Source organism: Mesoplodon mirus (assembly GCF_964341445.2).
Source record: "Mesoplodon mirus genome assembly, chromosome: 4".
In the NCBI taxonomy this organism is placed as follows: Eukaryota; Metazoa; Chordata; class Mammalia; order Artiodactyla; family Ziphiidae; genus Mesoplodon; species Mesoplodon mirus.
Window position 1 is genome coordinate 18,375,526 of NC_138979.1, and position 14,082 is coordinate 18,389,607.

A 14,082-nucleotide genomic window follows, 5' to 3' on the forward strand; every position below is an offset into this window, starting at 1 on the left:
GTTATTCAACACTGGAAATGCAGGACTGTAGTTCCTCTGCCAGAAGAACCCATGGAAAAAAACACTTCTCTCTGGTGCTGGAATTCTGTATCTTAAGTGTAACAAGATACAATCTCAGAACTACCAGGCCTATCCCTTTCATAGAGGATTATGTAAATAAAAACGGCCTTCAAACGCACTGAAGGCTGAGAGAGAGAGAAGTTAAAAAGCCATTATCTGTGAAAACTGAGACCCCTAGAGTTGGGCAGTACAGTTCCCCGCATCTCAGAGAGAAGAAATACCTAGTAGTGCAAAAGTGAGTTTTCATTCTTAATGGAGATAACTATGAAGTTAGACCTAAGACTTCTAAGTCAGCTAAAATTATGTGAGTCTCCTACAAACGCATTCTCTTGTATTTGCATCTCCCAGGCCTTGACACCAAACTCTATGCCTCTATGCCCAATTTCATTCCACACCCTGAATCTATAAAACTAATATAAACTAAGAAACCTAATAAATAATACAGGCTATTAGATCTAAGCAATATAAATTAATAGTTTTACAAAAAATGGGAAAGTTTATGCATTACTGTGGCAGGACATAACATCTAAGAATTATCTGCCAAAGACAAATAAATCTACAACTAAGGAGATCAGCATTTAATAAATGCTCCTGAACAATGCGGTCTATACACAGATCACTGCATTACAGGAGGAGCAAACAACTCTACATAGGAAAGAGAAGCGACATGCGATGTCATGTCTATCTTATTTGTCAACCATCACTAGTAAAAACAAAGAAGGTGGTCCAACAAAATCTGACAATAGGAGCACACTTTGATAGGAGACACCTTATTGTAAACAGTAATTTAAATGGCAGGGAACTCCTAAGATGGGGAGTAAGGATATGAAGGTCACTGCTGGGTATTTTGGGTAGTAAGCATATATTTAGGGAAGATAGTTTTAATCCAAATTTGCTTCCCGGGCTATCAAATCCAGGGCAAGTAAAAGGAAATCAAATTGTAAGTTGTCTATATTATCACTGATTAATACCATTACCACTACAACTAACTAAACATTAATGCCAGTTACACAGAAACAAGACTATTTAGAAACAGCAAACAGGGATTTCCATGGCGGCACAGTGGTTAAGAATCTGCCTGCTAATGCAGGGGGACATGGGTTCAAGCCCTGGTCCAGGAAGATCCCACATGCCGCGGAGCAACTAAGCCCGTGAGCCACAACTACTGAGCCTGCGCTCTGGAGCCCGCGAGCCACAACTACTGAGCCCATGCGCTGCAACTACTGAAGCCCACACGCCTAGAGCCCGTGCTCTGCAACAAGAGAAGCCATCGCAATGAGAAGCCCGCGCACCGCAACGAAGAGTAGCCCCCGCTCACCGCAACTAGAGAAAGCCAGCGTGCAGCAATGAAGACCCAACGCAGCCAAAAATTAATTATTAATTTAAAAAAAAGAAACAGCAAACATACTTTTCTGTGAGAAATTAATTAACAATTGCTAAATGAACACGACAGTGTGTAGGAAGAAGTTTATCTTATTCACTGATTTTCTAATAACTGATAATTCCAAAATGTGTCCAACAACTTCTAGGTTTGAACATTTTAATAAAGACGTTTCATTTATTGGCATGGTAGGACTTTTCTTTCATGCTTTTAAACAGTAAAGTCAAAAGAAAAACTCCATGATAATCTGATTAAGAGAAAAATTTTCCAGTTCCTTATGTAACTCACATTTTCCTGAGTAAGATTACTGGTTGCTCTAAGGCCCTCATCATGGATATGATTTTGCAGCTCCTGAATCATATGAGGTAAACCAGTGGACACAGCACGGAGTAAGACATACATATTTGCCATGTCTGAGGGGAAAAAGAAATTTATTATTAAATTTCCAAATAGTTTAAAAATGTTTCCAATATAATAGGTAATATATGGTTCCAAATGCAGAATTACAGAAGAGTATGCAGAGCCGGATCCCCACACCTTTCTCCCAATCACCCCAGCCTCTTCCCCTGGGAAAACAATGTTGTGGTTGCTTAGTATCTTCTCAAAGCTGTTTCCTACGCATTCAAGCAAATACGCTCTTCTTCCCTCTGCCCCTTTTCATACAAATAGTGTAGTCTATTTCATGCACTATAAACAACATTTTAACTTAGAGATCTTTTTACATCAGTACACAAAGCATTTCCTCATATTTTACAACTGCTTAGCACTCCATTGTATGGCTACATTACAACAATTACTTAACAATTGATGGGAATTTGGTTGTTTCCAATCTCTTGATATTACAATGTTACAATGAATAATCCTGCATATGGGCAAGAATATCTGCAGTATAAATCCCTAGAAGTGGGACTGCCATGAAAAGCTTAGTCTTGTAGAAGGACCTTCTAGACAGAGCTCCCAGTGGCCAGGAGCTCCCTTGCCAACAAATGTTTTGATCTTTGCACTGAGAGGTGGAAAATGATATCTCAGTGTAGTGGTTTTTATTTTAAACTTTTTACTGAAGTGTAACACACATACAGAAAAATGTACAAATCATAAGTGTATATCTCAATGAATTATCATGAGTGAAGCCCCCTCCCAAAGTTATCACCACCCACAGTGAGAAAGAGACATGGCCTCCACTCAGAAGTCCCCTTCATACCTCTTCCCAATCACTACCCCTCCTGTTCTTCTGCAACAGTAATCACTGTCGTGACAGATTAGTTACTTACTAAACTAAACCAGACCACAGGTTCGGTTTGCCTGTTTTGAGCCATTTATACAAATGAAATCATACAATTCTTTCATGTTTGGTTTCTTTGGTTCAACATGTTCATAAGGCTCACCTGTGCTGTATGCAGCTATGTGTTCCTTTTCACTCTCCTATAATATTTCATTGTGTGAATATGCGGTACTTCAATTCATTCTGCTGCTACTGGACATCTGAGCTGTTTCCAGTTTGGAGCTATTACAAACAATGTTGCTGTGAGCATGCTTGCGCATGTCTTTTTGTGCATGTGTGCACGCATTTTGGGTTGGCGGGGAAACACCTACGAGAGCAACAGCTGGACCGTAAGAGATGTGTTTGCTCAGCATTAGCAGTCACTCACTGGCAGTGTTTCAAGGTGGTTGCATTGATTTATACTCTAGGTCCAACGTATAACAAGTTCCTGTTACTCTATACGCTTCCACACACTTATTATTTTCAGTCTTTTTCATTTTATATCAAAATGTGATTAAGTAATGATACCTTAGTTTGGTTTTAATTTGCATTCCTCTGTTGTAGTGAGATTGAGAGCCTTTTTTATATGTTTATTGGCCATTTGGATAACCTCTATTCTGCAGTGCCTGTTCAAACTTCTTGACTATTTTATATTTTGGACATAAACCTTTTTCAGGGATTGCAAATATATAACCATATGACAGCCTTTTTGAGGTATAATTGACATATATTAGTTCCAGGTTTATAACATAATGATATTGGTATATACTGCAGACTGATCACCACAATCAGTTAACATCTGTCACCATACATATTTACAAATTTTTTCTTGTGATGAGAACTTTTTTATTTTATTTATTTTATTAATTTTTATTGGAGTATGGTTGCTTTACAATGTTGTGTTAGCTTCCACTGCACAAGAAATGAATCAGCCATACACATACAGATATCCCCTCCCTTTCGGACTTCCCTCCCATTTAGGTTACCACAGCACATTAGGTAGAGTTCCCTGTGCTTTACAGTATGTTCTCATCAGTTGTCTATTTTATACATAGTATCAATAATGTCAATCCCAGTCTCCCAATTCCTCCCACCATACCCCTTTCTCCCTTGGTATCTATATCTCTGTGTCTCTATTTCTGCTTTGTAAATAAAATCATCTATACCATTTTTCTAGATTACACATAAGCGTTATTATACGATATCTGCAAGAACTTTTAAAATCTACTCTCTTAGCAACTTTCAAATATGCAACATGGTATTATTACCTATAGTCATCATGCTATACAATATTACATCCCCATGACTTATTTTTTTAATAACTGGAAGTTATTAAACCTTTTGACTCCCTTCACCCATCCCCACTGACTCTGGCAACCACCAAGCTCTTCTCCGTATCGATGAGTTCATGTGTTTTGTTTTTTAGATTCCATGTATAAGTGAGATCACACGATATTTGTCTTTCTCTGTCTGACTTATTTCACTTAGCACAATGCCCTCGAGGTCGATCCACGTTGTTGCAAAATAGCAGATTTCATTTTTTTTTTAATGGCCGACTGATATTCCTGTGTGTATGTGTGTGTGTGTGTTTATTTTCATCCATTCACCTATCAGTGGACACTTAGGTTGTTTCTTTATCTTGCTTATTGTAAATAATGCTGCAATGAACATATATGAACAGGGTTCATATATTTTGGGGGGTTAGTGTTTTTGTTTTATTTGGATAAATGCCTGGAAGTAGAATTGCTAGATCACATGATAGTTTTAATTTTTATCCCACCAACTGTACACGATGGTTCCCTTTTCTTCACATCCTCACCAACATTTGTTACTTCTAGCCTTTTTGATAACAGCCATGCTAACAGGTGTGAGGTGATATCTCACTGGGGTTTGGAGTTGCATTTCCCTGATGATTAATAATGTTGAGCACCTTTTCATGTACCTGCTGGCCATCTGTAAGTCTTCTTTAGAAAAATGTCTGTTCAGATCTTTTCTTTTCTTTTTTTTTTGCAGTACACAGGCCTCTCACTGTTGTGGCCTCTCCCGTTGCGGAGCACAGGCTCTGGACGTGCAGGCTCAGTGGCCATGGCTCACGGGCCCAGCTGCTCCGCAGCATGTGGGATCCTCCCGGACCAGGGCATGAACCCGTGTCCCCTGCATCGGCAGGCAGACTCTCAACCACTGTGCCACCAGGGAAGCCCTGATCTTCTCATTTTTTAATGTCTTTCTGCTATTGAGTTGTATGAGTCTTTTATATATTTTGGATATTAACCCCTTATCAGATAAATGATTTGCAAATATTTTCTCCCATTCAGTTGGTCACCTTTTCATTTTGCTGATGGTTTCCTTTGCTGTGCAGAAGCTTTTTAGTTTGATGGAGTCCCACTTGTTTATTTTTGCTCTTGTTGCCTTTGCTTTTGGTGTCAGATTCAAAAAATCATCACCAAGACGGATGTCAAGGAGCTTATCGCCTTTGTTTTTTTCTAGGAGTTTTATGGCTTCAGGTCTTAGGTTCAAGTGTTTAATTCATTTTGAGTTTTTTTATGTATGGTATAAGACAGTGGTCCAGTTTCATTCTTTTGCATGTGGCTGTCCAGTTTTTTCAAAAACATTTATTAAAGAGATTGTCCTTTCCCCATTGTGTATTCTTAGCTCCTTTGTCCTGACTGTCATTGTGAGGCTATTTTGATGATCCAATGGTCTTAATGGTTTTTTAATGATCCAAAGTTTTTAATGATAAAGTAGTCAACTTGATCAATCTTTCCTTGTGGTTAGTGCTTTCTGTGTCTTATTTAAAATACTTTTCTCTACCTCCAAGGTCATGAAGTTATTCTCCTATATTATCTTCTGGAAGTGTTACTGCTTTACATTGAGATCAAAAGCCCAAAATGAATTGATCGATTTTGTATATGGTGTTTGAGGTACAGATCAAATTTCACTTTTTTCCCACATGGATATCCAACGGACCTGGCACTGTGCGTTCAAAACACTATCCTTCACCCACTGCTCTGCAGGGCTGCCTTAGTCTTAAATGAAGTATCTACATATGCATGGGTTATTTCTCGGCTTTTTATTTTATTCCATTGGTCTCTTTGCCTATCTTTGCACCAACGCCTCATATTCCTAATTACTGTGGTTTTTACAAGTCATGCTATCCTGCAAAGTTTTCACATCACACTCTTCAAAATTGTCTTGAAGAGTAAGTATAACTTTCAGAGTTTCAGAGTTTCAAAAAAAATCTTGGGTTTTGAGAAGATTGCCCTGGATCTATAAATCAATGTTGCTTTCAAGAATGTTTGGTTTTCTGTGTAGGTGTGACACATATCTTGTTACATTTATTCCCTGCTATTTAAAAATCCTTATTGCTTTTTTCTAAAAAATTCCATTTTATTCACTGCTTATTGTTAACATTTCATTGTATTTTCATTTTGTATTTCCCCTATTTTGAGTGAGACTGAGCATCTTTATATATTTAAAATCTATTTATATTTCCATGTTCTTCGTCTTTTCTCCTCTTATTTACTAGAAACTCTTAATGTATTCAGGAAATTAGCCTCTGTGATTTTTTAAAATGTGCAAACGTATTTTCCCAGTTTTTCTTTTGACTTTAGAATGCAGTTTGAAAATATACTTTTCCAAAACAATCTTTTAAAATAGATTATTAATATCTGTAAAAAGGCATATCGAATATTTTAGAGACTATTACTTAAATATGTTTGAAGTCTAAGGTAGCTGGAACATGATGTAAAAAGTGAGTTTATAATTTAATTTCTATTCACGTTGATGTTTGGTATCACTTACCATTTTTTTTCTCTTGTCGGATGATATTATGACATTCTGCATGTAAGAACTGTAAGTGGTCTGCTACCATTCGTTGCTGACATTCATGAATTACTTTAGTATATGAACTTGGATTTAAGTATTTTCGACATCGAATTTCTTCATCTTTTAATCTACCTAGAACCTTTAGAAATATATTCTTACAGTCAGAAACTACTATGAGAAAACACCTGTAATATCAATAAGTAACTTACATGGCAAAGTAACTTACAAGTAAGAATTATATAACTAATTTAAACTCTCATTCCATAAGTCATTTCAAAATTTTATTAAGCTACTAGATGTCACCGACATTTCAGCACTGTCTTATGAACAGCACGGTCTTATGAAAAGTTAAATGGTCTGCATTTTGCCCTCATTTATTGACCCCAATCATCCTACATATAGACAACCTATATATGCAATAGGAAACATGGGTAAAGATCATTAAAAACCGGAATAGGTGGTCGCTTAATGGATATTTAACTATCAAACTAAAAAGTAATTTACATCAACTGGATCATGTAGATTAAGCTAATTACTTTATGTTGATTCATCTTACAAAACATAAACAGTATGTACATGATAGTAACTATCACGTTAAATATTCCATTAAATTTTTTTAAGTAAAAAAAATTTAGTCATAGTCAAATATTTCAATCAAGACCTTTATTAAAGCTTATCCTATAAAAAAACCACTGAGGTACAAACAATACACTGGTTAACATCAACAAGAACCAGATAATAAAGATAATAGCCAGAGAATCTGGCTAATTTCTACCTCAAAAGAAAAACAGACCTAGCCATGTTTAGTATACAAACATGACTTTAACCTGTTTATGGACTAACTAAATAAAAAAGGAATTAGAATGTGGGTCTGAGGGAGGCAAGGGAGGATGAGAAAAGGAAAAAAATAAAATAATGAAAACGACGGGGGGCAGTGTGCATATCAATAAAAAGTAGATTAAGTTTGGAGTGCCTCAATGCAGGGCTTCAAATAAACCACCTGTAGCTGGCAGAGAAAGCCAAAACTAGAGGAAAGATACAGAAAGGGAAGTAGGAAGGCCATATGAATTGTCTGTTAATTAAATGACCTATTCTTATAAATGTTATTTTCCAAATATAATCTCCAATGGCCTTCCTTTTAATAGTTTGAGATCTAGTTTACATATCATATGATTCACCCATTTAAAGTATACAGTTCAGTGGTTTTTGGTATATTACATTATTAGTTTTTTTAAATTGTGGTAAAATATATGTAACATAAAATTTGTCATTTTAACCATTTTTAAACATACAATTCAGTAGCATTAATTATATTCATGTTGTGCAACTATTTCCAAAACATTTTCATTACACCAAACAGAAACTGTGTAACCACTAAGCTATAACTCCCTATCCTCCCCTCCCAATAACTTCTAATCTATAATACTTTCTGTCTCTATGACTTTGTCTATTCTAGATATTTTATATAAGTGGAACCATACGATGTTTGTCCTCTTGTGTCTGGCTTATTTCACTCAACATAATATTCTCAAAGTTAATCCATGTTGTAGCATGTGTCAGAACTTTATTCCTTTTTAAGGCTGAATGATATTCCATTGTATGTATACACATTTTGCCTGTCTTTTCAACTCCTGAAAGGCATTTGGGTTGTTTCCATTGTTTGCCAACAGTCTGTTTTTGAGAGCCAGATATAACGAGGAGAGTATGTATCCCTGATATTCTGTGTGCACTTCTCAGGACTGGATCTAGAACCCTTAACAAGAGTCTAAGATGTAAAAAGGGCTAAGTGCTAAGACCCACTGACTTAGTGTAGCCTGCACTTAATGGAGGAAAATGTCCTAGATAACTTCCTCAAGGTCCCAGAGCTAAAGAGTGACAAAGCATGCAAAGAATTAAACAACTCAGACTTCTGGACCTGGGCTTTGTGGAATATTCACCATTTGTATCATATCAGTAAGTACTGATATTTCCTGACCTATGGCCTATGGAAGCCTCACTACAGCTATTCCACTTGAAACATTTTACCTTTTAAAAAATATATATTTATTTATTTATTTATTTGGTTGCACTGGGTAGTAGTCGCGGCAGGCGGGCTCCTTAGTTGCAGCATGTGAACTCTTAGTTGTGGCATGCATGTGGGATCTAGTTCCCCAACCAGGGATCGAACCCAGGCCCCCTACATTGGGAGTGTGGAGTCTTAACCACTGCGCCACCAGGGAAGTCCCCATTTTACCTTTCTTAAAGGTAAACAAACTAACAAAAATCATCTGATAATAAAATGCTTGAAATCCAACAGTGCCGATGAAACAATCTAGTTAAAATTTCTAACATCTTACCTGATGACTGAATTTATAATCTCACTATTCTTTTACTGAGAAGATATACATGGAATTATAAATATGGTTATCAATGTGTTGGCTTAATGATTAAAATTTCTCGTGGAGGTTTTTCTCAGCCTTCCACAAACTTAACAGACCAAAAAGACCAAGTATCTAGAATTATTATATTTTTACTATTTTTTTCCTTCCATTTTAGAGGAAGATAAAAACCCCAACCCCTAGCTTTTGTACTTATCCTATTCCCTTATCTACTAAGCACAAAATATAGTTTTGTGAAGAATATGAATATATATTAATTTTAAAGACAAGCAAATCCAGCAATCAGGATTTTATCAGAAAGCATCAACCACAAGGAAAACTGGAATAGCACCTTTGCTATGGAAAATGCCATAGCAGGAACAATGATTTATCAATAGGTGTTGTACATTAACTATAACTCAGCGTAATGATCAAAAAAACAGAACTTTTTCCAGCAAAAAAATATATTAACTAAGATAACTAATATTAAATAAAACCATGCCTGATATATAATAGATGATGTAGTTAACATAATGTTTTCTTACCTTTTCCATATACTGTGAGCAGTTTGATTCTTGTAATAAATTTGAAGCTTCTTGTTTGTAGTACTCTCCTGTTTCAGTCAGGAAGGGAGACTCAAAGATTTCCTGATAAAACTAAATAAATCAATTAAATCATATTTAAAAAATTAGAACAGGCAACTTAAGAAATTAAAGGTCTAATTATTTATGTTTTTAAAGGAGGCTTTTTACCTTTAAGGGGAATTTTTTCTTATACTGTTCAACATGAACAAAGGAGTTAATAACCCCATGGATTACTTTCTGGTTTGGGTCTTCTCCACCACGATCACTAAAACAAGGTATAACACAAAACATTCTTGAGAATACAAATATCTCTGGAAATACACCAAAGTATGCCACAATATGGCTGCTTATTCTATTGGTCTAATCACATTATGTATAAAGCGTTTTAAAGGTCAATGCACATGATACTTAAAAATGATTTTTCATATTGCAGCTGAATTAATATTTATGATAGTTTATGTACACATTAGATGTCATTTCAATAAACAACAGAAAAGCTTAATTGTAAAATTAAAGATACTATGTTGACACTAAGATGATACTTCTTCAATTTTAATAGAGTAGCTATGAGCCCATCAATTCAAGACTTTAAATACCAGTGGTTAAGAATATTTGAATTTCACTCACCACAAACTCTATTACTAGAGGATGTGGTCTGAGAATGCAGTCTTTGAAGCATCACAAGTATGCCTACAGTAATCTGATGAGACTCATTCCTCAAAGGTACACTCTAACACAATATATCCCTCATTGAAATGACTAATAACTGTTGCTCTCTCTCTAAGAGGTCTGCTAGAGCCACTGAGTTGCTTTCATCTAAGCACAAAGGTATTTCTCTACTTAGAAATTTAGTGAGATATGTTTTAATATTTCTATATTCTGTTACAGTTACAAAGGGATCTAAAATCATCTCAATTATTCATGTGACATTTTGATAAGTTCCTACTTAGTCAAGGGTACTACTGTGATGCAAGTCTTAATCACAGTAAGAAATGTAGGTGAATTTTGGCTTTTATAATTACAGAAATAGGAAAAAAATAAGAGTGGGCCTAAAGCCACAGTAAAATGGTCTGGCTCTATGCTGGAAGTTTCTGACTCCAGTAATAATGCTCAAAGCAAACCACTATACAGTCAAAGGTTTACCTTTCCATGGTAATCTTCCACCTCACTTTAAAACAGTTTTTTTTCTTTGAATTAATAATTATTTTACAAAGAAAGCAACAGAAAAATATATTATCATCATTTCCTAGTAAAATCTTCTGGTTTTCGTACTGGGATATAAAGATTTTCTAACAGTTAAGAGAAGTATTGTGGCAATTACCTTTATGTATCAGTGTCCCTCCCTGCCTCTGCCTCCCTCTAATCCTCGTTCCGTCTCCCATTAATTATCTGGATATTCTGGGAAAAGTTTGTTGTGTTTGAATTAACATGGCTACAGTCCTTCTGACAGTCACAGAAATGTAGTTACAAAGTCTACATTTTGATATAAGAACGACGAGTTCATACAAGGTGACACATGGTGAGCTCCTTTCCTCTGCTGACCTTCCCTCTTAAGCCCAAATTAAATCTGCTGAAATAATGATATAACCTATTCCACTGATTTGGAGCGCATCACTTTTTGCCTTTTAACTTTGTCTGGGACCAAATGAAAATCAGTCAAAAGTGAGAAATATCTAGATATTTGGAAAATCAGGTTACCTAAAATTATTTTCATGACCAAATCCTACTGTCCCTGCTCAGCACCAGGAAAACGTCCACTGCTGCTATTCTCAGCACTCCTGCTGTTTGTTTCTGACCCCAAAAGGCCCAGAGAAGCTGGAATCAGGTAAGGTAGTGCCCAGAAAGAACATTGACATTCCTACTGCTTAATAACTAAATTGTCCTCTCCTGTAAGAAGAACATCTGAACTCAGAAACTCTTAGGCATAATTATTCAATTCACCATACACTTTGATAACTGCACAAAAGGTACAATAGAAAATCATTGTAATTTATTTCTATTAGGCTGACAGATAATGAAAATAAACTGAAATGATGCTAAGTTAGTACTATATAAAAGCAATGACTAAGCTGGTTATCTGAATAAGCTCTGGTCTCATCTAAGAACAGTGATCCCAAGAGACGAGTCTTGAGAAAAGAATATGAAGAATTTTTAGAATATGGCTCATTATTTGATCTTGACAGAACTAAGTGGAAAATGCCTACAACAATCATAATGAAATCACTCAGCTGGGAGGACGGGAACTAATAGGAATAGTTTATTGTAGCCCCTAAGACCAGGATTTTGGAGTCAGACTACCTAGGTTCAAGTTCTGGCTGCATTAATATGTCACCTTGTGCAGGTGCTTATTAACCTTTAGTACTCAGAGATGTCCCCTTCTGTAAAGTGGGGGTAAGAAATGTACCTACTCTCACGAGGATATGGTAAAGATTACGCATAATCCAAGAAAGTATGTAGCACAGTGCCTGGTACATGAGTAAACCATCAATAAGCTAGTATTTTAAGTACAGATAGGCGCAAAATGGAAGCATTTTCAATAAATTAGAGAGGAGAAGAAAGCTAAGAGACCAAAGAAAGCACTAACTGTGATTTTAAAACCAAGGTCTTTTAGAGAGCAGACCAGGTTTGTGGTGGTCACTAAAAGTGAGGCTGGAACTCTCAAAAGTCCTGATTCTGATATGTGACAATGGGTAAATTAATCTCTTGGTGAAGCTCCCATTCACCCCCTAGGATTAAAATGAGAATATGGTTCCAACAAATTAAATGCAGCCTCCTGCTCTCACTCCAAATCTGAGAAGTGACAGGAAGGATACTTTTTAACACTCCATTGTTGGCTGTAGCCCTTGGACCTGTAGAAATTGAAAAAAAGAGAATGAAGACTAGATAGCACAGAAAAACAAAATTACGGACCAAAATGCACAAGAGAAAGAACTGCTAAAAGGAGGGGGTGGAAGATAGTGAAGGAGGGCGGGCAAGAAGTGGTGCTACTGAGAGCGGGCTGGCACAAAACCAGCAAGGTCATCAGCAGACTAGCTGCTCTGCGTGTCCCTGCAGGAGCCGTGAGTGTGGTGCCACAAGGAAGGGAAGCGCCTGCGCCCAGACCGCTCCAGACTGCCGCCAGACTGCGCCCAGACTGCTTGGCCCCAACCCCAGAGCACCTCAGGAGGCACTGGGCAATCAAGGAAACAGTTCACCTTCAGACAGGCAAGACTTGATGAGTAGTAGGGAAACGGGTTCCCATACTCTGCCTTTGGAAGAACAGGTACTTTACAGAGGGCAACATTAATTCTAAATGCACATACTCTATGGCTCCAAACATCTGCACCTGTGCATGACAGAACCAAAGAGTTGTAGTAATGGAAAAACTGGAAACAACCTAATAGACATTACTAGGAGAAGAGTTTAAAAAATGAGGTGGGGCCATACCAAATATTATATAGAGTTTAGGAAGAATGAGGAAGATCGCTACGTACAAACATAGAAAAATTATCAAGATATAAAATTGACTTTTAAAAGAAGTACGTCATAAATGATTTTCAGAAGTTAGAAAAAAAGAAAAAATTCTACACTTAAAAAAAGAAAACAAAACAATATTCTGTATTGTATTCTGTATCATATTTATTTCTCTACATAGATATAAAAATTCATAGGAAAAGGTTTGAAAAGACAGTTAACCGAATGATAACAGGGATTACCTCTGTGGAGAGTAAGACTGAGGAAAGGATCTGGAACACTCAAAGTTTTTCAAGAATGCATTTACATATCATTTGTGTATTTGCAACTAAGTTTTTCACTGAGTAGCTGGTACCAGGTCTGGGGAAGAAAATGTACAAGATAAGGCTGGAATACACTGACATAGTAGATAGCAAGAAAGTTATCAGTGATGACTAGGGTCACTTCAAAAGGACTCTGGCACCAACTAACCGAAGAGAGGCTATTTAAACTTTAATAAAGTTAGACAATGAATAGGAACAAATCAAACATATTTAAGTCTATAAGTTTCACCACAGTATGTTGGAAAAAAAAAGCTAATTGGCCACTTTTTGAACATGACAGCAAACCAACTCATTATCCTGACAACTGGGTAAAGAAAAGAAAAGAAACAAGCAGTTATTTCACCCGTCCTATATGATAACCAAATAGTAGATAAGGGTAAGAATATTTTTATAAAATTTTTCAAGTTAAAAAATGAAAACCGAATGACAGAATTAAGGTGGCATCGTTTTACAAACCCCAATATACTAAAAGATGTCAGCATTTAGCATCAGTGGCTGCTTACATCAAAAAAAGAGTGAAAAATCAGACATTACCAAAGAACAAAATATCTATGGTTTTGCCGGCAAGAACCAACCTGAGTCTGAGTAAAACACTGAACTGCCAATTTATAGGAAACAGAGGACAAAGAAACACGTATAAATGGGCCTCATGCATGCAATCCGCAAAATCCAGACGGTGGTAAAGTCTAAAGATCAAATGGCCAGGATTCAGGAACAAATAAGTTACAAGTTTAAAAAAAAAAAAAAAAAAAAAAAAGGATGGAGGAGAAACCTATTGATTAAAAGATTTAAAAGATGTATTAGATTAAAAGTCTGGGGGCAGTCTGGCGCAGTCTGG

At 36.3% G+C, this 14,082-nt stretch overlaps 1 protein-coding gene across 4 annotated transcripts in view; it reads right to left on the reverse strand.

Annotated features, from left to right (window-relative positions):
- The window catches only part of CUL2 (cullin 2), an 80,830-nt gene that overhangs the window by 19,643 nt on the left and 47,105 nt on the right, over positions 1 to 14,082 (reverse strand). For 3 of the 4 annotated variants that reach the window (XM_082620056.1, XM_082620055.1, XM_082620054.1), the window contains exons 7-10: positions 9,637 to 9,733; positions 9,430 to 9,540; positions 6,504 to 6,666; positions 1,730 to 1,854 (exon numbers count right to left, since the gene is read on the reverse strand). In XM_082620056.1, coding sequence (XP_082476182.1) covers positions 1,730 to 1,854; positions 6,504 to 6,666; positions 9,430 to 9,540; positions 9,637 to 9,733 — 496 coding nt within the window. The remainder of the gene's footprint in view (positions 1 to 1,729; positions 1,855 to 6,503; positions 6,667 to 9,429; positions 9,541 to 9,636; positions 9,734 to 14,082) is intronic. The other variant, XM_082620057.1, reaches the window with a different exon arrangement.